At 48.0% G+C, this 21929-nt stretch overlaps 4 protein-coding genes; 1 reads left to right on the top strand and 3 right to left on the bottom strand.

Annotated features, from left to right (window-relative positions):
• Positions 1–841: 841 nt before the first annotated feature.
• Positions 842–2388, bottom strand: GSTUM_00003737001 (uncharacterized protein). XM_002837362.2 has 4 exons: positions 2359–2388; positions 1831–2266; positions 1068–1771; positions 842–978 (listed from the first exon to the last, which is right to left on the bottom strand). Exons 2-4 carry the CDS (start codon positions 1991–1993, stop codon positions 931–933), a joined length of 915 nt encoding a protein of 304 aa, XP_002837408.1. The 5' UTR covers positions 1994–2266; positions 2359–2388; the 3' UTR covers positions 842–930.
• A 4717-nt stretch (positions 2389–7105) lies between these two features.
• GSTUM_00003735001 (uncharacterized protein) lies at positions 7106–11412 on the bottom strand. XM_002837361.2 has 6 exons: positions 11058–11412; positions 9257–10991; positions 8742–9186; positions 8401–8657; positions 7851–8348; positions 7106–7767 (listed from the first exon to the last, which is right to left on the bottom strand). Exons 1-6 carry the CDS (start codon positions 11325–11327, stop codon positions 7175–7177), a joined length of 3798 nt encoding a protein of 1265 aa, XP_002837407.1. The 5' UTR covers positions 11328–11412; the 3' UTR covers positions 7106–7174.
• Positions 11413–11603: 191 nt separating this feature from the next.
• Positions 11604–13454, top strand: GSTUM_00003734001 (uncharacterized protein; the record flags this gene model as incomplete). XM_002837360.2 has 5 exons in its annotated part: positions 11604–11739; positions 11809–11843; positions 11899–12020; positions 12085–12244; positions 12310–13454. The coding sequence occupies exons 1-5, from the start codon at positions 11702–11704 to the stop codon at positions 13452–13454; spliced, it is 1500 nt and encodes a 499-aa protein (XP_002837406.1). The 5' UTR covers positions 11604–11701.
• A 481-nt stretch (positions 13455–13935) lies between these two features.
• Positions 13936–16872, bottom strand: GSTUM_00003733001 (uncharacterized protein). XM_002837359.2 has 6 exons: positions 16779–16872; positions 16391–16679; positions 16013–16336; positions 15206–15950; positions 14447–15145; positions 13936–14364 (listed from the first exon to the last, which is right to left on the bottom strand). The coding sequence occupies exons 2-6, from the start codon at positions 16675–16677 to the stop codon at positions 14224–14226; spliced, it is 2196 nt and encodes a 731-aa protein (XP_002837405.1). The 5' UTR covers positions 16678–16679; positions 16779–16872; the 3' UTR covers positions 13936–14223.
• Positions 16873–21929: the final 5057 nt, after the last annotated feature.

Here is a 21929-nt window from a genome sequence, read left to right as displayed (position 1 = left end):
GCCTAGCCTTTTGGTTTTAGCTCTGCATTGGAAGATCGGTGAAGTTTTGTGTTTTTGCCAAGAACAGGCCCCCCTCACATGTCGCGCGCCCCAACCACAAGTGCTAAAGTCTATGAGATGTTACGGCACTGTACTCGAGTATTTGGAAACCACGTATCAAGTGTGCTGTTCCGCGATGGGGTGTGGGTGCGTGTGTAAGGTTTCTAGAATTCCGTATATTTACCGTAGGAGATAGAGGCGGTGAAGGGATGTTATCGTGTTCTTCTGGCGATTTGTGGGGGTGGGGTGGGGAAGGATTTTCTGCATAGTGTTCCACGAGTACGAGTAGAATTCAGTCAGTTTGTCGGGTGGGTGGTTGAAGTGAAGACAACGGATTGTGCTGCGGACTGGGTCGGACCATGGGTTTGTTTGTGACACTTTGCTATGTATGGCATCATACAAAGTAGGCTGTGGAGTGAGGGTGGGAACCATTCGATTGTTCGATAGTTGCATGGTATTGTAATCCTTCTTTCGTGCGCAGAGGTCCGCACTGCACCGCGAGGTGTTTTAGATGAGACAGACCGGCAGCTTTACGGGAGCTTATTCGAGTAAAGTATTGGAAAAAAATATGATATCATGTACGTATGTATCTATATTCATGGTGGGGATCGCGGTTGCGCTGTTAAACATCTTTAGTCGCCATTTCGTATGCACAGCATAGCTCGCTGGGATAAACATTTCTACTATATGCATGTTACAGGTGCACATCCCGTGGTAGAGGGTATCAGTGGACCTTCGCCTATTGTCGACATCTGGATCTCCGATGCAATGTTGTACTACTATGTGCGTTACGCTCCATGTGTAATGTGTACTGTACGTATAGGGTGCTATCATATCTTCCGCCTTCTATCGCTCAATTGTCTCCCTACTGATTCGCTAGCTGTGCGAATCTCAAGCTCTAACTTCTAATTTTCCGTCCCGAATGATTTTCTTGAGTGTCTGTTATGGATGGCATACGTCAGTTGAATAGCTCATCCACGTGTTATCTATTGATAGAAGTTGGATAGAGATAACGGAGAAAAACTCACCGCCGCCTGTTTCGGCTCGATCATAAGCGCACTAGCCTCTACGAGCACACTCGCCTCTTCGCCTTCCCCGACGAGGGTCTCGATCCTCCCCTCTACCCATGCCTTCCTCCCTTCAACTTTCACAGTCTTCGCCTTCAGGACGACATAGCTCCCCGCGGGGCTCGGTTTGCGATAATTCACTGTCAAGCTGGCTGTCATTGCTATCTTGTTTGGCAAAGCTGCGAAGCAACATCTCGCGAGCCCTTCGTCTAGTATGGTTGCGAGCATACCGCCGTGAATGTACCCTGGATGTCCGCACAGTTGTTCACCTAGGTAGAACACCTGCACCATGCTCTTTCCGCCGTCTTCTACGAAGGTGAGTGGTGGGACTACAATCTTTCCTGGGCCTGCGAGAGTGCCTGCGGTGAAGGAAAGGTGTTTATACTTATCCGCGATTTTCAGCGTCGGTCGGGTTTCGCTGAAGGCGGGGTTTGATCGTAAGGAGGTGACAAGTGGGTGGTTGGAGATGTAGTTGTTTGCTTCTATCTCTTGGGGGTCCGTGGGTGTGTATGCTTGGAGGGTCTCCTCATCTGTGAGGGCGATATACCCCTGTGCAGCCATTATGTAGCTGCAGGTTGTGAGGATAGTTATAGTAACGCCTGAGAGCAACCAGATGCTGGGACGTATAAATGTTGCTTCTTTGATTTTATCCGAGAACTTTTGATCTGCAGCTAATTATTAGCCTGGGTCGGTGTTTGCTACCATAGGGGATGAGCGAACCCACAAGCAGATTTCCCAATAGGCTCAAAAGACTTAGTAGTAGCAAACCGTGATGCAGGAGTAGCAATGGCGGCAGCAGTAGGAAAGTAGCGCAGAGGTGAAATTAACGGTGTAGAATGTCTCAACACCCTGCCCGCCAGAGCAGGAGATCTATTCAATATAACCATCTCCTTTCCCTTCCCTTCCCTTTCTCCCTTCTCGGGAAAACCACACCTATACCAATGCTACCGGTAACGTCAACACCCGGAGGCCGGAGGCCGGAGTCGAGCAAACGCGGCGGAACAGGTGAATGTTTTTCCTTCGGTGATTCGTAATTCCACCGAGGTTGATGCCAATGGGGGTTTGGGGAAAAAGTTCCCAACAATCGAACAATGCCTGTCAGCTTCCCCGAAGAGAGAAGGAAGGAAGAGGGTTAAACTCTTGGAAACGTTCCTGAAAACCTAGGAGGGGAAAGATTGGTTCCTGGACCCTAGGATTGCCTTTGAGGGAAAAAAACAAAACAGGTGTGGGATGGAAAATATTGGGTGCCTACCTGGAGATACGAGTTACCTCGGTTCCCAACAAGATTAGAGGTGAGAGGCTCTGATGGTGTTGATAGTATCTTACACCGCCAAGCCAGGAATTGCAGGTGTTTGCCCCTTCCATGCGCCTGCAGCAGGTATTCCAAAAAGGGCACCAATTCTTGGCGCCGAGACACGAGTAATCAAGCGCCAAAACCGGGATTTTTCGCCTGGAAGGCGATGGCTGCCGAGGTATTCCCCGCGCCTTCAAGCTTTCACCGATGCCAAAGGCTAAAAGGCGCCCTACAGCTTGTGAGGTGGTAAACTTAACCACTTCCGTGCACGAAATCCCTTATGGTGAAGCTATCCCTTGCCAGCTTACCGTAATGCACTTTGTTTCCGTCAACTTCCATTGCACTTATCCAGCGGATTGTTTATTGGCCGCGTTTCACTAGCTTCGGTCACGCAGGCACGCTCCGGAAAAAGTGCTGTAAGTAAAGTGAAAGAGGGGCGCTTTGTTCGCAGCAGTGGCGCCGACCACGTATTTTATAGGGCTTCCGTGGGAGGGTGTCGTTCAGGATCGCCTTCCCGCCTTTGACGTATCATAGCCAGTCGGGAAGGCGAGCGAATGCCTGCGCAAACACGGTGCATGAGACTAGCCAACTGTTCTGTCCTTGGCTTTCCCAGCCTGCGTTGCCTTTCTGTGTCACAAGAGAGTGTTGTCCTTGCTCCTTTGTTGTCACTCGCTTTGTCCTCGAGTATTCGGGGGTTACCGGTAGGAGGGTACAGTACCGGTATCCTGTTCACTTGGCTTTGACAACCTGCTGAAGTTTTGCATTTTGATAAACCAATTTGCCCACGAGCGCCATTCCATGCGAGAGTGTAGATCCACCCCCATGTCTTGCTTGCTAGCAGTTACACATCCTCTTCGTGTCAAGTCTGTGACGAGTGATATCCTATGATTCCGCTCTACAGCTGGATTATCGTCATTCATGATCAATCGATCGGACATGATACTATTCCTAAATGCGCTGGAGTATCTTCCTCAGCTCGCGAATTCTGGTCGTTGGATTTTGTCGAATTTGTTTTAGTGGAGTTGGAAAAACTGGGAAGGGCATATGGGGGTGTTTATTGATGATATATATATAATCAGGGATGTTGAGAGTATTGTATAAGGATGTATGATTGAAAAAGTTCATGGTGTGAATGTCAAAGGGTGCTCTAAAACTCTCATAAAATGGGTCGTTAACATTTCATTGTATCATACGGTACTTGAAAAGGGCTACATGTAACAGCGCGCCAGCTCTGTCCGGACGTCCGGCGAAGTTTTTAATTTAAAAAAGACATAATACCGTAAACCCCGAAATCCACAAGAAGAGGAAATGAGAGTAGGAGCACAGTACCCGTAGTTCAGCGAGCCGTTGTGAGCACACCTGCCATCGCATACCGCCGGAATCCCTCCATCTGCTTGGGCTCTCGAAGTCGCGCGGTGGTTCTCGTCTTCACGAATGCCGTTTAATCGCCGGGCACATATCAGCCGCGCAGGCAACACTTACTGCCAGATCGCAATCAAATCACCATACCGCTTAAAGATCTATCACCCGCCCCCAAACCTTCCCAATTGGCATAGCGTGGCAAATCTAGACCAATTTCGAACACACCCTTAGGCAGAAAGATTCCGATCTTCCATACCTCACCCAATCACCTGCCGGTCCCGCCTGAGTGGCGATCTCCAGTGGCGATATTAAATTGGGGCTCTGGCGCCGACGTCCAATCCAAGAACCTACAAGTACGGTACACAGCGCGCCGACGTCAGTTACGAAAAATACAATATCTTGCCACCGCCTGTGCATCTAGTGCCGGGAGTAGAGGTGTCATGTCGGCGTTCACGAGTCTCTAAGGGGGAGGGGTGACCGGGGCTTAACTTAAGGAGTAGGCGGAAAGGAGAAAATGGCCCGAAACTTGAAATCTTTGGTGGGCAAAACTGAAATCCTAGTTGTACTATGGTAGGTGGTGACAACGATTGGGGGGCGGGGGGGTTAGTACAGTACCGTGTGGTAGTTCGATTTGGTTTTGCGGTAAGTGTGCTGATTTGACCGGACTTTATTGGGTTCGGTCTTATGATGTATACAAGTAGTGCGAAATGTGCGCGCGGTTACTTGTATCATATCTGGGGGTGTGGACGTGGTATCGAGTATCTACTCGGGGGTGGACGAAAGTGATGAGAGGGACAGGGGTTTGAAATCCCCGTGCTCGTTACTGTAAGAAGCAAGAAATGATTTAATTTGGTAGGTCTAATTCCAGAGAGGGCAAAAAGCTTTGACATCTCCAACCCCTGTCCCTCTCATCACTTTCGTCCACCCCCGAGTAATTGTACTACAGTACAGTACGATGCAGTACGAGTACACCGTGGAATTAGAGCTGATGCGTTAGCGTACCAGTATGTTCCCTGCAATGGTACTATACTATACTCGTAGAGCAAACAGCAAGCTACTCTTGCCATCATAGCAATTACGGTGAACTCTTATAGGCGGTTCACCCCCCCCCAAATTTTTTTTTTTTGCCATCACGTGGCAGTCTGCTAGGGCTGCAGTATCACAGCTGAGCATCTCTACCCACCTTCCAATCACTCTACCGGAATTAAGTTCGAAATATTCTAGACTCACCGCCTCCACTACGGTACGTAGACGAGATGACACGATGCACAATGTCTCAAACAAAATTTAATGGAAAAAATTGCCCTAGATACAGTACTATACGTTATTAATCAACAACATAGCCCCCCATTCCTCATTCCACGATATCTATCATACTTTTTTTTGTGATCCCGCTATACTTGTATTATAAAGTTCACCTTCCCTACCGGTATTTTTAAATGATAAAAAGCGCCTTTTTTTTTTGCATGTTGTTGATTGATAGATCCTAGTTCCGAGCCTGTGCCGTGAGTGGGGCTGCAAGAGGAACGAAAGTTACTGTACTACAGTAGTCGTCTCTGGGGAAATGTGGCCTTAAAGGTATAATAGCTTGGAAACTTATTGGTTATGCAGTAAGTTAATGCCGGTGTGAACTATGCGTTGGGTATTTATGCATCTTGCATAAGTAATAATAGTGAATTATGGCACTGGGGGTTATGTTCTCGCACCGGTGCAACGCTATGACGTCCAGAATTCCCCTCTTTGGGTAAAGGCGGAATCGCCACCCGGAAATATACTTGTAATATAATTTTAATTTACTTTCAGCCTTCCGCTCAGACAAATACCGTACGATGGATTACAATAAAAAGAAAAGAAAATACAACGGACTTTACCAGGAGAGGAAACTCCAACGTCCTAGCCACTGGTCCAATTACTCTAGTTCTCACAGGCCAAGACGGGAAGTAGGAGCTTGCTTGGGCCGCCTGATATGGGTGCTGTATCGTACTGGTGCAATATAGCCCCCACCAATCAGGTCTTCCGGGACTTCTGGGCACTTAAATAGCTGTCTAACTTCTAATTTACTAGAGTGTAACAATCTCCCTTTTTACTCGTGGCGGGCGAGGAGTTGCCTAGAAACATGGCTTGGAAAGATATATGATATATGGCAGGAAATCCGTGCGTGTCCGAGTTGTCAATGTGGATTCGCGCCCATATTTTCGGGGGTTGTTTGCCTGCTACCGTTTTGGACTAGTATAATACAAGTGCTCGCACAGGAAAAGTGCGTATTGTATAATACCGTCCTGCGCTCCTCCTCCTCGATACCGGCATAGCCTAGCCTTGTAAAAGAATAGGATGGAAGAAACTGATAGGCCTTATTGCTGTTTTCACCTTGGTTGTCGCAACTTTGGAAAACCGAGGACACAGTTTTTTTTTTCAACAGGTGGTGTTTTTTTCTCAAATTAATTTCCCGAGCTAGCGTCAAGGCCGTGCCCAAACAAAAAGGTCTACTGTTTGCTAATATTTGCTGAGGAAAGGCCACAAGTGTCACCCTCAGTTCTCAAAGATTGCCCAGTGGCGCATTTAAGATTGCGGGAGAAGAAAAGAACACTTTTTTTTTTAAAAAAATGGCAACGTCTGTTTTCCAAAGTTGCGACAACTAAAGTGAAAACAGCAATACTATACCAGTACCCGTATCATGTCATATCAGACTACAATCTCGCCATGCAGTAAATTGCTTCACGGGAATTACGGTAGCCAGCCTGCAGCACCGAAAAGGGATGCAGTTGCGTCCCAGGTCTTTAGAATACTGTACTTGTAGCCATCTCGGTTTGCAACCTCCCTCGAGTTCCCGTTGTGGGCGGCCTAACACCCACCCAACTCACGGTTTGTTTCGCGTCCTCCATTGGGGGTGCGAACTAAACATTGTGCTTCTTAGCATAGGTTGCACAACTGCATATACTTGCTGAGATTGCACTGTGGTAGGCTTGGCAGTTGCGTTTGACAACGTGACGGGGGATGTGAGTGTTTTGTGATAGGTTGTGTATGTGGTGAAAACGTTTTTTGGATACGGTGATATGAGCCACCGACTGGGTGAGTGGATGCGGGTGGGGGTTGCCGTATGAATTACCGTGAGCAAGTTGAGATATTTACTGTTGTTAGGAGTGGAGGAGAAGATGGGTTGCATTCGGGTTCGGGATGATCCTGATGTCACTCAAAGGCGTTGATTTACATCGACCAGCATGAGTGGCTATAGAAGCATCGTGAGATAGTGTGGGTTTACACGCCTGGTGTCGGGCTTGGCTTCTAAGTTGGGTGGGCAGAGTCAGAGTGGGGGGGTCCAAATGTCAGCACAGGAGAAAGCGCGTTCAACACATCCTCTGATTCATTCCGTATCCTATCTGTTATGACTCACCCCTCGACGGGCCCGAAGATCCTACTCTGCCTCCTTGAACCAAACCACCAGCCCCGCCTTCTTGATGCCCACCCCCTCACTCCCAGGCGAGACTCTGAGTATCTTATTAAAGTACCTGTCCACAACCCTTAGGCCCGGCTTAATCCACCTGCCACCTTCCTCCCCTTCGAATCTGACATCCTTCTCTCTGGGAACCGGGAAGACGAAGAGTCTGTACTCAATTTCGGCTCTGGAACTCGGCAATAGTTGGACGAGGATCTGCTTAGGACCCGAGAAGGCGAAAGCTTCGTTGGCTTCCATCAGCACGTTGAAGGTTAGGAAGTAGTTGGTTGGGTTTTCGAGGGTGTAGCGGATTGTGATTACGTTTGGAGGAAGTGGCTGGGTTAGGGTTGGGGATGGCTGAATTACGGCGGCGAGGACACGGGGCTCAGATGGCGGGATGGGAAGGCGGGGGACTGCGAGGGTGGTGGTGTTTAGGGGGGCGGAGGGGAGGGAGTCGCGACGCCAGTGGAGGACTAGGGTAACGTCGATCGAGGCGGCGGATCGGTCCTCGAGGGAGCGCTTTTGGATGTCAAGAGTAAAGGGGAGTGGGGTGGGTTTTACTTTGTCGAGGACTGGAGGGAAGGGATTGCGTTAGAATTTGATGGAAAGTAAAATTTGAGGTGAAAGAAGAGGGGGAGGAAGGGGGAGGTCATACGTAATGATTCTTTGGAGTCTTCGTCTGTTATCACTCGGCAAGCTGAGCCGTCTCCGCCACTTTCCACAGCATGGATTGGAAGCTCCCAGTTCTCAACTACCACCACGCCTCCTCCGGTGGTGTATAGCGTAACGGTTAGACACCATTGCTGGATAATGCCGAGTACCCTCTTTCCATTCTCCCATCCGGTGCCTTCTTCCAGGGAAAAGTAGTCTGGCCATGGATCTGGATGGACCCGTGGGGAGAAGTCAAAGGTTGTAGAAAATGGATTGATGATAGGCATCTCGGTCATGACACTTTTATGAATGTAGGTATCTGGATCGGAGATTAGATGGTAATGAACCGTTATCTCTATTGCACAATCGGCAGGCATTGATGGTGATGGGAAGCATATTGTGCGTTTTGTTGGGGGTGCGGACGGAGAAAGTTTGCCTAGTGGGTATAGAGATGCTGTTGCTGGCTCTTCTACTCCATCAGATATCCAGGTTACTGACGGTACTACCATTCAATGTTAGAATCGCATGGAATATTTGCGTTATATGTAACTCACGATCGTCATCCACTGGCCATCCAAGAATCCGCAGGCCTATATCAACTATAGCATCTTCTTCTTCACCGTTTTCAACCGCCAGCTCGATCTTTACGATCTCATTAATGTATAGTTCACCCTCAATCGCACTCTTGGCCGTAACTTCCATTTTCGGTGGTCTAGGCATGATGGCCAAGGTACCAGGCTCCTTAGCTCTAAGAGGTTTCTTCTTCAGGGGTCCGCCTTCCTCCCCAGCCCACCAAACCCCGCTAGCACCACTAGGTGTTGTGTGTGTTAGTTTCCTGGTTATTTGATGAACAGCTCGTGTGGAGGGTGCGTCGACTCTATCATCGTCGTCGTACTCTGTATCTAACATAACCATGTAGTCTAATTCGAAACCCTCTGTATACATTACAAATGTGGCGCATATAGCCTTGGCATCACCGGCCTCACGAAGGATAGACGAGAACTCATAGACTTTGGTTTCCCCCGGTGCTAGTGAGAGGTCTGTGTTTGCGACTAGGAAAGATTTGGTGGATGTAGGAGAGGGAAGAGGCTCATCGGGAGAGTGAATCTGCTCCTGGACCTTCCCTTTGAGATTGATTTTATTTATTTTCAAGTCTGGCCGTGGAGAGGATGGGGTATGCCGTAGAAGTATAGTTCGAAGGTTTCCTTCATAGGATATTTTCAACTCCGAGAAGACTATTGGTGCTGCACTAGCATGGGCATCTGAGGATATGACTAGTTGCGAAACGATGGAGTCTCCGGCGTGGACACTTGGAGTTTCAAAAGAATATGATGCAGTAACTGCAGGGAAGCGCAATTAGCCTTATGGCACTAGTATATTGAAGTATTTTCATTTGGGTAGGGGGCCTACGGAAGCTAACAACGTCCCCTCCACGGACCACCAGAGTAGGCTTGACCTTGACTGTTTCCACGCCTTCCAGAGATCGAGAAAGATCATATCTCCACCCTCTCCGCTCTTTGAAGACAGAACTACACGTCAGCTCCAACTCCGCGATAACAACACTTCCGCCTTCACCAGCATTACGCCCGCATTGTACAATATTCCATAAAACATCTTCAAGAACCTCCCACCATCCTTCTTTTCTATATATTCGCGCCGCAGAACGTAAATCCTTCAATGCTTCCCCCCAGAGGCTCTCATCATGTGGCGCTTTGGCTATCTTCAGCTTCGCTATTTGAAGTGTAATTGAGTCTACCATACGCTTTTGTTGACGGGAATCAAACTCTCGTCTTGCCAAGGAAAGTAATGATAATTGGGAGGAATTGTGATCAGCAGTACACTCTTCCTGTGGCGGTGGACAGAGGTAGAGATCATATAAATCTGCGCTATCACTGATGGATATCCCTTTCGCTCTCGTCACCCGTACGGACAATAACTCGGCAGCCTTGAGATAGTAAAACCCAGCGTGATGCAGCAGGTCTTGTGGGCCTATTCGCTCACTAACAGAAATCTGCTTCTCTGGTGGTGCGTGTATTGCTGGGGGTTCTATGCCCTCGGTGCCCACCCTAAGCATCGGCATCCGGGGTGAAGCTGGAGCAGAGACATTGAAAACAGGAAGGCTCCCACTTTGTATCAGTTCACCAAGACACTTGTTCCATCTACTCATCCATGCTGCAAACCCATAGGTTTCGGTTCCTCTCCCTTTGCGGTTTAATATATTTGTCATGTGTGTCACATGAGCACTCCATCGGCGTTTGGCAGCTGTATACTGTTCGCCCCAGAGATGACAACGAATTAGCCTTAGAATAGTGATATCTGCAAGAAGCCTGGCTTGTGTCCATCGGTCGCTCCAGGAGCTTGTCGTTTCGAAAACCTCTGTTAGCAGCTTCTCATATGCCATCTCATAATTCCGCACTGCAACATCCATTTCCTGCCGGAATTCTGCGAATATGCCCAATTTAAACTCATAACGGAGGTTCCATGCTTGTTGAGATAGCGCCCTGGAGGAGGGTATTGTGGGTGGGGGGACAGAGCCCTTGTTGCGCTTACGCCGTGAGTGCTTGGATAGGTCTCGATAGTACTCTATAGCAAGCGGGTATAATGTACTCAGAAAATTGAGAGCAAACTGCTGCAGCTCTGCCGCCGAACTATTGGCAGGAACAAAGAAAAACGTAGCATTGGCGATTAGATTGGTAGATCGTTTAATGTAGCTCACCCTATCATCAAATCGTGGTGATGATAAAATAGACTTATCACTCATTAACACAACAGCAAACTTGCTTCTATAACCGCTGCTTCGAATTTCATCGCCACCTATTGATGCTGAGATCGTAGACCCTGTGGTGGGTGAGAAGTGCTTCTTTGCGGCATTGATTGAAGCGATAAGCTCATTGTCTCGTAAGTTTTGAATATTTCCATCATTGGACTCAGTGCAGAGCTCATGAAAGCAAACAAATACTGAAGGCAGTAGGAGCTGGTGCTTCCGAAGCCATAGATTCGAGATAACACCGTCGGGGTATAGGGGAGTATCGGGAGAGAGTGGGGAGATAGGTGAATGCAGGGCTCGGGTTGGTGGGATTTCAGCTCCAAGTGCCGAGCCCCCAGAAGCCGGTGGGGCGGCTTTACGGGGCGGTAAGGTGTAATTCTGGCAATCTCTAATCAGGGTATGGTCTTATAAGATCGATAAGAGAAATATTGAGGATTGCTCTACCCTTCCAACTACTCGTATTCGGAATGCTGGACTCTTTGTTGACCGCTCGGTACGGCCCGCCCATACTCCAGACGAAGCATCCAATCTCTGGAAGCATTCGAGAAGCTGTACACCAGCGCTAGTAGTAACAGGAGGTAGTTCCGAAGAGATCTTGAATCCACCCTCTTCGAGGAGAGGGGACGCGGCGGCCTCGGTCTCAGGTTCACCAAGGCCAGAAAGTATCAGTAGCGGAGTCTCATGGGTGATAAACTCGGTGGGGTAGGCGTCCATTATGGATGATGTTGACAAGGAACAGGAAGGGGAGGGGGAGAGCAAGAGGAGGACCCCTTGATATTGAACGAGCAGCCCAATTTTTAGAAAATGACGGCGATCGGCAGGTTATGGTCATTGGTCGATAAAGCATGAGTTTGAGAGTGGAGACTGAGATGCTCTGCACATAAGCGTTGACGGCAGAACGCAAGAGCACGTGCACGCTGACTGTCTCACTCGTCTTTAGTTTGTCAGGTATCCTCGCTCCCGTTGATAAACCTGCCCTGTGGAAACCACCAAACACGCAAAAACCCTTCGTACAAACAGACCTCATCCAATCCCTTTGGATCTTGTCACCCTGTTTATCTATCGCCTAAATAGCTTAAGCTTCAGTCATGGCAGCAGAGAGACAATACCTTGCCGACACAATAGCGTTCGTTTACCTTTATACTCCCTCCGCGCACTGATGGATTCCCAAAGGACTAACTCCTTCATCCTATAGAAACGTGAAAAAGGTTCTTGCAGCGCAGTCGGATGGTGTGCTTCCGCGCTTGAGCCCTACAAACCCTCGTGCTACATACTGACTTTTCAGGGTCTGAATCCGACGACTCAATAGCCTACACATCGAATCGCGGTCGCAAGCTTAAGCGCAAGGCCCGCTTCGTCCACGAAGGAGCATTGAACGATGCGAAAGGACCGAGGGTCTATAAGAAGGTTTGTAGGTACTTTTATACAGTGGAGAATGGACGGGACTAACGGCATATTGGGGTGTGTTTAGGAGATTGAGTTTTACGGTAAGCGGAGGAAGGTAATTTACCAGAAGGAGCCTCTCCGGAAACGAAACGAGGATTCGGAATCAGATGTTGAGGAAGATAGCGATGATGATACGACGAGTGTGTCCGATGATTTGGATCCTTATTCGGAGATCAGGATTGATAGTATTCCACCTCTCGTCGCGTTACGCTTGCTCGAGTTTTGGTTGGATGCTAATAAACTACTTCAGAAATCCTTGCACCATGCGAAAACGCTGCAGATTTACCGTCTCATCCCTCCATGTCCCACGTATATACTTCACGAACGCTAAACGACCTCCTCCAACAATCACTCACGAAACTATGCGAGGAACAAGCCCACACGACGAAGCTAAAGAATTTGCTTACTGTTTTCCTGGGTGATGACCCCTTTGTGAACTTGGAGAAGATGCAATGGCTAGACGAAGACTTTGCTGCGATAGCTCGGGAACGCAGCGACAACCTTCTTCGGGAGCTGGGAGGGCCATTACTGAGTGCCCGTGGGAGTATCTCGAATCCTACAACTACCGCCCCACCATCTGCGCCGGCTCTAGTACCCCAAGTGCCCACCGCACCGGCGCCGGCTGCATCAACCACTACGACCTCCCCATCGAAACCAACAACAAACGGCGACCTCGCAACCGCCCCACCCAAAGACCCCATACCCCCCACTACCACTATTACAACCACCACCATCACGACGACAACAACCGGATCCCCCGCCTCCTCCGAGAACCCCCCGCCCCTCACGGCCACCACCGCCGCTGAAGACATGGACTTGGATCCGCCTCTCGCAGCCCCGCTAAAAACCGAGCCCTCCACCCCGCCCACACCCCCACCCCGGCGCATGGCCACACGCTCGACCCAGAACTCCCACCCCACCACACCCCCCCCAATCTCCCCCCACCATCACCTGCAAGAGATCGACCCCTGGTTCTTCCCGCCCACCTTCCGCGTCGACCCTGACTTTGGCCTTCCCGCACCCGAAGCCGCTGAGACGCGGCACCTCCTCTCATCTGCCGTCCAGCACCAGGACGAGTTCCTGCGCGGCCTGAATAAAGTCCGCGAAGGCCTCCTACGCGCTGAGAGGTTTAGGAAGTACGTTTGGGGGTGGTGTAGAGCTATGGAGGGGACAAGGGAATACCTTGCTGCGGGAGGAGGAGGAACGGAGGAAGGCGGTGTGGATGCGGAGGTGGAGGCTGGCGCCACCTTAAGTGATGGCGAGGACTATTATGATCCTGTCGAATGGGGTCTTGAGGAACCCCTGGAAAAAGGCAAAGAAGAGGAGGAGGAGAATGGCGGGGAGGTGGTCAGTGCTGGGAAGAAGACTAGGGGGAGGAGGACTGTAGGCAATTGATATAATGGTCATGAGAGGGGAGATGCTTTTTCGTACTCGTTTTGCTATATACTTTCCTTCCTTCCCTCCTGCTTTCGTTCGGTCTGGTTGGTTTACTCTTTGTCGCTTTGCTTCACTTCACTCCGCTTCCTTTCTCTTTGCTACCGCCCAGGCTCTCATTTCTTTCTCATTGCTTAGTCGTTTCTCCAAGCTGTGGCATACTTTACACATACCTATCCATCATTATACTCTTGCCTTGTGGAGGAGAAAACCTTGGCAGATCCCACGTGCGCCCCGCCTCACGACATGGAAATGATCTTCATGCAGGAATCTCTCCCTCCCTCCTAAACCTGTCCTACCTATGCAATGATCTGGTAAACGAGTACCTGCGCTGCCATTTCTGCTATGCTACGCTATTACTATGCCGTGCCGGTACGGGAGGTAGACTGGAGTACGGTATACCGGCAGTGTACAGTACCACACATTGGTGAGCAAACTTGGCTGTAGGTATAAATTCTCCATATTTTCCGTTTCGCCGACGAGGAAATTGAGCTTAGGGTCAAGGCGAATGTGGTGCTGGCAAGAGGAAGGAAACAAGGGATTAAAATGGAATCAACATCTTGGCTAGACAACCCTTTCGATACTTCGAGAAATATCGATCCTGTCCACTCAAATAGTCCTCCCCCCACCTTGAATGAGTAAATAACATCCTCGATAGAACCTCCATCCGATCGCCTCCAATTTCCGAAATAGAGAGAAAGGAAAAAGAAAGGAAAATAAAGGAAAAGGCCTACAGCCTATACCCCCCCCACGCCATACGCCCTTCCAAATATTCAATACTCACACATCTCGGATTTTCAAGGAATCGTTGGCTAGGAATACGGTCCCAGGGGGTACCAAAGACTGGCCAAAGGGGAATTGCGCAAATTTCCTATTTTGCCAAGTTAGCTTTTCGAACGAAGAGGGAAAAAAGGGGGAGGGCGGGAGGAACGGGGAGGGGAGGGAGTGCAAACATTGGAAGAACATGTACGCTCGCATTTATACCATCCCGACCAATCCAGCCATAGCATTAGTGCTTCGACGTCTTCTTTCCATTTGAATAGGTGATGGTGGTGATTATCGTATTCATCACCGCTCTCATCCTCACCATCTTGGGTGAGAGTGAGAGGGGGGTGCTCTACGATCTCGGTATACATTCCAAAAGAGAATTTGCAAATTCTCGACAGTACGCCTTCAACCGAGTCCACTAAGAGTTTTTCCGATATGCTTAGGCGGGTGACGTTTAGTCTTCCGGTGTACTCCTCTACACATCTAATCTCAGCGTCTTCGGCGCTGGAACCGGTTTCGTAGAATGGCATTATGAGTGCATGTGAAAGCGCGCGGAGTTTTCGGTAGAGTTTAAACGGGGGTATGTGGAGGTAGGGTGTGTTCAACAAAGTGCGGAGTTCAAGTAAACGGGTCAAGTATCTCCTCGCGATGCCATTGGAGACTTCTTGCCAGTCAGTGCCGGAGCAGTAAAGATCTTTATTCGAAAGGTTGTCTTCTATCTGCTTCTTTATCGCTTCTGCTTGGGAATGAGTGATGTTTAGCAGACTATGGCTGCGCTTTGCGTTGAGAGCGCCTGGCGGAGTTAGGCCTCGTATCGAGACATTGTAGAATGTTGTCATTCTACAGGTGTCAAGTTTAACCCGAGCTTCGGGGGAGCCAAAGTTCTAGGGTATAACAATTCCATTAGTATATATCGAAGGGGGCTGAAAGATGAGCATTCCCACCCATGAAGCACTTCGCATCCATTCCCAAGAAATCTCGTTTGCATACTTAGACACTTGATGTGGGAATCGTGGGTTGTATGGATCGTGTGGGGGTTCTCCGGGCTTTCCGTGCTTGGGCGGTGGATGAGGGCAATCCTTTCCAGGATGGCCATTCCCCCCACGTGGAGGACGACCCTGCCCAGGCGGGTGATGGTGGCCTCTCTCGTACGGAGGCCACTCACGTCTGTGTGGATAAGGTCCAGCTCCTCCTCTAAAATGACATCCTCTGCCATGATCTCTACCTGGAGGGTGGTGGCGTCCACATCCGGGCAGCCCATGATGGGGATGATCTCCGGGTGGCCCACGATGCCCTCTCCCGGGAGAATGTTCAGGATGTCCTTCATGCCTAGGGGGCTCAGGAACCTTCGGAGGTTCGGGGCGACTGGGAGGCTCAGGGAACTTAGGGGGCTCAGGAAGATTGGGAGGTTCAGGGCGCTTTGGGGGCTTCGGATGTTTAGGAGGCTTTGGGTGGTGGGGAGGCTTGGGATGCCCGGGACCTCCATGCCCCGGACAATGCGGATGCCCCGGACAATGATGTCTCCACCTGGGGGGCCACCAACTTGGCGGCCACCACCATCTCCATTTTCTATGCCCATGACAAGGCCCATGCCCCGGTTTCGTATCTTCCCCCTCCGGTTCCTCCCTTGTCACATTCAACCTTGAAACCAACTCCAACCCCACCCCAAAATCACACCAAAAAACCTCACTACACTCGTTAGCAAACTCCCTTACATATTTCCGGTATCATAAGGTTTGGCTCAAACTCACAAGCCGGAATTCATCCGCACAAACCCTTCAACCCCAAACCCACTCCCCCATTCGCACAGCTCCTTCATCCTTGTATAATCGTACTCTACCGGACCCTTCTCCCTGGTGTCATCGTTATCACCGCTATCAATGCTATCCTCCAGATGCCGGGGCCCCCGAGTATGAACTTTCCCATGCAGAATTACGTCCTGAGCATCTGTCCCACCAGGAGCCAACACCGCGCTTCCGCCGTCAAAATATACTATTTTCAGTTCCCTCGTGGTGGCGTAAGTGTTTAGGAATAATTGTTTGACGCGCGGTGCGAAGATGCCGTATGACATTTCACTATCTCAAAATTAATTACAAGCAGGTCGGGAGGGGAATGGGAGGGAAACAAACGAATCAAAAGCCAACCACTCCATCTTCGGCGGGGCATCTCCATCCCGGCGTGCGTGGTATAGCAATGTTTGTGGAGGGATGACTCCAGGAACGACGGAGAATCCCACTGGAGCGTATACATTTGCCCATTGTGAGAGAAGGCCTTGCAAAGATGTGAATATGAAGGGGGAGTTATCCTCCTCGAGGGTGGTGTTTGTCTCTATATGTTTGGTGAGAGGGAATTGCTCCGCGGCGGTGTATTGGCTTAGAAGCAGGGGTATGAGGAGGATTGGCTTTGGGAGTAACATTGCTGCCACTGGACCATAAGTTTCTCTAGCACAGCACACAGAAACAGAGGAAGAGGAGCAAGTGAAGCGGTAGGAAAGGGTGGGGGGGTGATATTTCGAACCTGTTTTTATTGTATCCCATAGTTATCCCATACAGTTCAACTCACGATCCGACACGATGTGTGGGGTAAATTAGAGACCCCCAAGGCCGCGCGGACACCAATGCATCCAATGAGGATTGCTTGATGCTTAACAAGGGGGGGGACATTTTTTTTATGTATGGGTGGGGCCACTCAATCTTCCTCGATCCCTGTTTGGCCCAATAAGTCTTTCCGAGAATCGTTTGCGGGGTTGCCAATGCCGCGTGTACAGTACAGTACTAGTACTTGTACAGTTCAGCACAGTCGAAATAACAGGCATCGATGCAGGAGCCTCAGTACTCGAGTACCGGTACCGCTCTATCTTGAATACGAATTAAAGCTTGGCTCCCCTTGCATGATTTTACCGGTACTCGAGTACTTGACATCTGTGAGGGTAAACAGCGTAATCAATAGCTTCGCTATCATCGCCCTTCTTCATCGCCGTTTCCCCACTTTCCCCATCCTCTCCAATTCCACCAAACGGGAGGAGGAAAGGTACGTCGACGGGGGCAGGGGGAGATAGCAGGGCCTTTGGGTCCGCGGCATTTCTTTTCTGATGGGTTGGTGGTATGATAACATAACATAAATGGCATTGACATCGACAGCATTCAGAATTATTGCATGGTCCAGAGTAACGGGGGGAAGTTCCGCGTTTTTTCTTCTCTTCTTTTTTTTTTTTTTGATGATAATGCAACAGTAGACGTTCGACGAACAATTCACGAACGCTGATTTTGTTGCTCTTTTACTCTCCGGCCGCCTCACTTTACTTGCGGTGAGGTCCGAATTCTCTCCTATCTACTGGTACTATATGTCCCCGTCCCCGACAACGATCGGCAACCAGACACCCAGTGTCAGCGTTGGGGGGTGATCTGGGCCCTAATATGACTTCTTCGCGCGTCTCTCGCTTATTCGGAGTTATATGGCACGCAAAGATGGTTCCGATGCAATGTGCGAGTGCTCCGTATGTTTACGCGGCTTGTCTGTTGGACTGCTTCTATTCATGGATTAGGAGGACTGCTGGGGTTAGCCTAATTTCTTTATCGGGGTTGTCTCCAGTCGTGTCGTGTCAGAACCGTGGCTGAGGTCATGTTTTATCACTCGTGACTGTCGCATTGGCCTATCGAGTTTAATTTACGTGGCCCACGACACAGTGCGGCAACTTGCCCTGAATTTGCCTAGCAGAGCTAGCTAGGCCGGTGACAGGGATCACGAATTGTAAAGAGGAACGGGGGGTATTCGGGATGCTTTGGGGATCGATCAAACAGAGCTCAGCCTTCACACTTATGGTGCAGGGGCTCTGCTTCTTTGTACCAAGTTTTATGGTTCGGAATAGTTAAATTTACTGTTTTGTGGGATTGTGCTGTGAGAGCCCTCTCCTGAAAGGCCCCGAGTGGGGGCGTTCGTCCTTCCTACCAACTACCACAATAACGCCAGTCTATAAAAATAACATAAAAACCGCTGATGGATATATCACAGGATGGAGAACGGTTGGCCGCGTGGAAAAGGGGTCCGCGGACTCGGCCGTAATGTCCCTGTAAGCCAAGCACGTACGTTCCCTATGCATGGTACTACGGAGGTACAGCCCATAAGTATTGTATATTCCACTAGCAGGGGGGCGATGCGCTTGCAGGGAGGTGAAGTGCTAGCAGGGTGCAACAGGATGGATTAGTGATAGTGGCTTTAGGTTTGTGTGGGCCTTGGCCTGCGTGAAGGTGAACCCATGAAGGTGAATGTACGAAGGTGAATGATTTCTATTCTCTATCGGTAAATACAAATTTAATATTTGGTAAAGAGGCCATTTGCGTCAATGACTGCTTGACATCTTTCTGGCATGCTTTCTATCAGCTCCCTATACTCATGCTGCCCAACACTTTCCCAAGCCTGTTTGACTGCTGCCCTCAATCTATCATATATCATAGTTTCAGGAAAATTATCTTGTAGATAATTTTTCATAATATGCCATGCTTTTTCAATAGGATTTAGGTCTGGGGAGAATGCAGGCCAGTGAATAACTGGAATACCTCTTTCTTGAAGATCCCTTGCTGTGTTACCAACTGCATGCCCTGGTGCTCCATCCTACATAAGACATAAAGAAATTCCCTCTCTATAACACAATTCAAGATACCCATGAATAATAGGAATAGTATGTGCACAGTAACTTTCAGAATTAATAGACCCTTAGTCCTTCTCCCAAAAAATTACTGGCTCTTGAGTCTCTATGAAAGTAGACGTAAAACATACATTCTCTCTTCCTTTGGTGCTTCTCTACTATACAAGTAGGGTCCCACTCCTCCCCTGGCCTTCTTGCCACCCAAGTCCTTGTATACCTTGCTCCTGTAATCCAGGTCTCATCAGTCCATAAAATAGAGTACCATTGCTGCATTGACCAGTTGACATGGTCATGAGCCCATTGTAATCTAATTACTTTGTTGGGTTCTGTAATAGGAGGTTTCGTCATCACTAGGTGCTGGTGAAAGCCTTCCTTAATTAAAGCTGATCTGATGGCAGATTTTCCAACCCTAAAGTCCAACTCTTCAGCCAATTGTTGAAAGGAGAGATGCCTATTTGTTGGAAATTATGTTATTCCTTTCCTATCCGGTGATGGGTCTGTGTTAGTCATGTGCCACAGTCACATGACCAAGTATATATGCTATTATATTCTAGCATCTTCTATTGTATTCTAGTATCTTTTAGAGATTTTCTTGGTATGAGGCAGTGCTCGTATAATGATAAAGGTATATATGAAAGGCAGGTTCAGCCCTGTTCTCAGAGAGAGAGTGCAAGCTTGGATTAATCTTTAAGTCTTCAGATTATATTGTAATTATTATTGTTACTTTGTTATCACAATAGTTAGTACAATAGATACAAATATTTTTACTATTCCTGAAACTCATGTATACATATGCAATAAGGTCCTCAAACTAAGCCTGACTAAGAATGGGAGGCCAGCCAGGTTATTTTTTTTGGGGGTAGGCAGAAAAGTGTATGTATACTGAATTTGCCATCAGCAAAATCCAGTCCTTTCTTGAATCTGTACATACTTCCAACCTAGGGAGTGGAGCAGTTGGCAATCCCTTCTCTGATCATGAGTGAGATCTAAAGTCTTCAGGTTCTTGGCGTTTTCATTCCTGAGGATTATGTTCTCGGTGTTCTGGTTTGGAGGCATTTCTTTCTACAATATATGTAGTACTCGTTACTGTGCAGGATATTAAGACTATATCTGTTAAAGTTTCTTGCTGAGAATTAGCATTTATGATCTATTCAGCTGTATAATTCACATTATACATACTTAATTTTGACCAACCAAACTAGACTTCACATTTCACAGTCTTTTCAACACACCTGAGTATGTTCTGAAAGTTCTAGTTAATGATTTCTTAATTAACTAAGAAGTAAGGGCAAGAGTTCTTAGAAGCTGAACCGTAATATCTTAGAACCGTAGCAAAGGCAAAGTTCGTGAAAAAACTTTTACCAGTGTTCAAGATCTCCAAGTGTCACAAATGTGGCTTGGCATGGAAAAGATTTTCATGTGATACATGGTTATGAGTCACAGGTATGTTGTTGTTTTGCACATATAACTCATTCGGGTTATATGATTTGTTATGTGTGGGATTTGTGATGCTTTCGCACATGGCTCAAGTATGAGTCATGGGACGTGCGCTTGGCGAGTATGCCTTGTGAGTGTGCCTCGTGGGTAAGCCTTGTGCATATGATTTATGTTTCACACATGACCTCATTATGAGGTCATGGGTTTCGCGCATATAACTCAGTTGAGTCATATGACTTGTTTATTGCGTTATGATTGGTTTATGAGTTTTTGTACATGACCTCGCTATGAGGTCATGGGTTTTAAGTATGTAATAACTTTGGTCACATGACTAGTTTGTTATGATTTGGTTTCGCACATGTGACCACTTTAGGTCACATGACTATGAGGGGGAAGAATACTATATAAGGAGGCCGAGGCGGCCGTGGAAGATAGGTTCTTCACGCTTTGTTCTAAGTACTTTTCCTACTTATTACTTTAACGAATATAAAACGTCTTTACAATCTTTATCGATTTGCACCATTATTGTTACGCCAAGAAAAGTCCTTCACGAAGACAAGTTAGAGAAAGCTTACGATAGGCGTTCCCGATAGAAGACAAAGGTCTTGTACTATCGGTAACGTAGGCAGAGGCCTAGAGCTATCATAAGACAAAGAAAGAAGAAGACAGAAAGAGAAGTATCATTCCCCGTCGCCAAGAACTAACTATCCAAAGAGGGATTATTACACCAAGCCACTATTCCCAAATAGCTTCCAATTAGCTATCCTTCCTTCTTGCTAGTACATTATTACCCAGCAAGTACACCACCCCCTACTAGTGGAATATACAATACTTATAGGCTGTACCTCAGTATACAACTGTATCATAATACATGGAATAGTGCCGGTGACTGCACGGTATGAATACCTATAGTATCTTCACATCTAGTGATGTGATACTCGAACACTATGGTTCTGGCTGGAGTAGAGATCAAGTCACTTTATGGGGTTACCCTGATAAGTGGGCTGTAATCTAACTCAGTAGACTACGAGTACTTACCTGTGTCACTCGAGTTCCATAGTTGAAACCCACTCTCCAGATAATAAAAGTCGGCCATAGTCATCTGTAAAAAAATAGCTCTCAGGAGGTTGGCATTGGAATAGAATATTAATAATGGTTAAGGTCTCCCTCCGATGCCACCATAGCTTGCCAAAATTATGTGAAGATAATCAGATAAGGATGGGGAAAATGTGCAAAAACCTGTGCATGATTAATTTTTTAGTGGATTTTTAATCCATTATACTAGGACAGGGTCGAAAAAATTGGAAACTTGTGATGGCAAAACAGGGAATACGTAGATAATCTATGTAGCAATGGGTGAAAAGAGATCAGATTGCAAGACAGCTTAAACTAGTGTTTAAATACCAGGTTGCACCATGTGGTCAGATATATTCAAGTACTACTAGTAATGAGTAGGGGTGTTACCATCAAGGCTGCATCTAATAAGTAATATTAAAATAATAGGAATTCTTTAAGTATTGAGTTACAAGAATGGCAATACGTTCTTAATGAGTGTGATTAGGTTAATAATACAAAAATAGAGAAAA

The sequence above is a fragment of the Tuber melanosporum genome (assembly GCF_000151645.1).
Source record: "Tuber melanosporum whole genome shotgun sequence assembly, scaffold_189, strain Mel28".
Classification (NCBI taxonomy): domain Eukaryota; kingdom Fungi; phylum Ascomycota; class Pezizomycetes; order Pezizales; family Tuberaceae; genus Tuber; species Tuber melanosporum.
Note: the sequence above shows the minus strand (reverse complement) of the source record. Positions and strands in the feature narration are given on the sequence as shown.

Excerpts from the sequence above, each read along its gene's own strand:
- GSTUM_00003737001 (XM_002837362.2), bottom strand. The coding sequence starts at position 1,993 with ATGGTTATATTGAATAGATCTCCTGCTCTGGCGGGCAGGGTGTTGAGA. Across the intron at positions 1,772-1,830 it reads GCCTATTGGGAAATCTGCTT|ATCAAAAGTTCTCGGATAAA; the intron begins GTGGGTTCGCTC and ends AATTAGCTGCAG. Across the intron at positions 979-1,067 it reads TCGAGCCGAAACAGGCGGCG|ACACTCAAGAAAATCATTCG; the intron begins GTGAGTTTTTCT and ends CATCCATAACAG.
- GSTUM_00003735001 (XM_002837361.2), bottom strand. The coding sequence starts at position 11,327 with ATGGACGCCTACCCCACCGAGTTTATCACCCATGAGACTCCGCTACTG. Across the intron at positions 9,187-9,256 it reads AGGGGACGTTGTTAGCTTCC|TTACTGCATCATATTCTTTT; the intron begins GTAGGCCCCCTA and ends GCTTCCCTGCAG. Across the intron at positions 7,768-7,850 it reads AGACTCCAAAGAATCATTAC|TCCTCGACAAAGTAAAACCC; the intron begins GTATGACCTCCC and ends CCTTCCCTCCAG.
- GSTUM_00003733001 (XM_002837359.2), bottom strand. The coding sequence starts at position 16,677 with ATGTTACTCCCAAAGCCAATCCTCCTCATACCCCTGCTTCTAAGCCAA. Across the intron at positions 16,337-16,390 it reads GAGTGGTTGGCTTTTGATTC|TGAAATGTCATACGGCATCT; the intron begins GTTTGTTTCCCT and ends ATTTTGAGATAG. Across the intron at positions 15,146-15,205 it reads GGATGCGAAGTGCTTCATGG|AACTTTGGCTCCCCCGAAGC; the intron begins GTGGGAATGCTC and ends GTTATACCCTAG.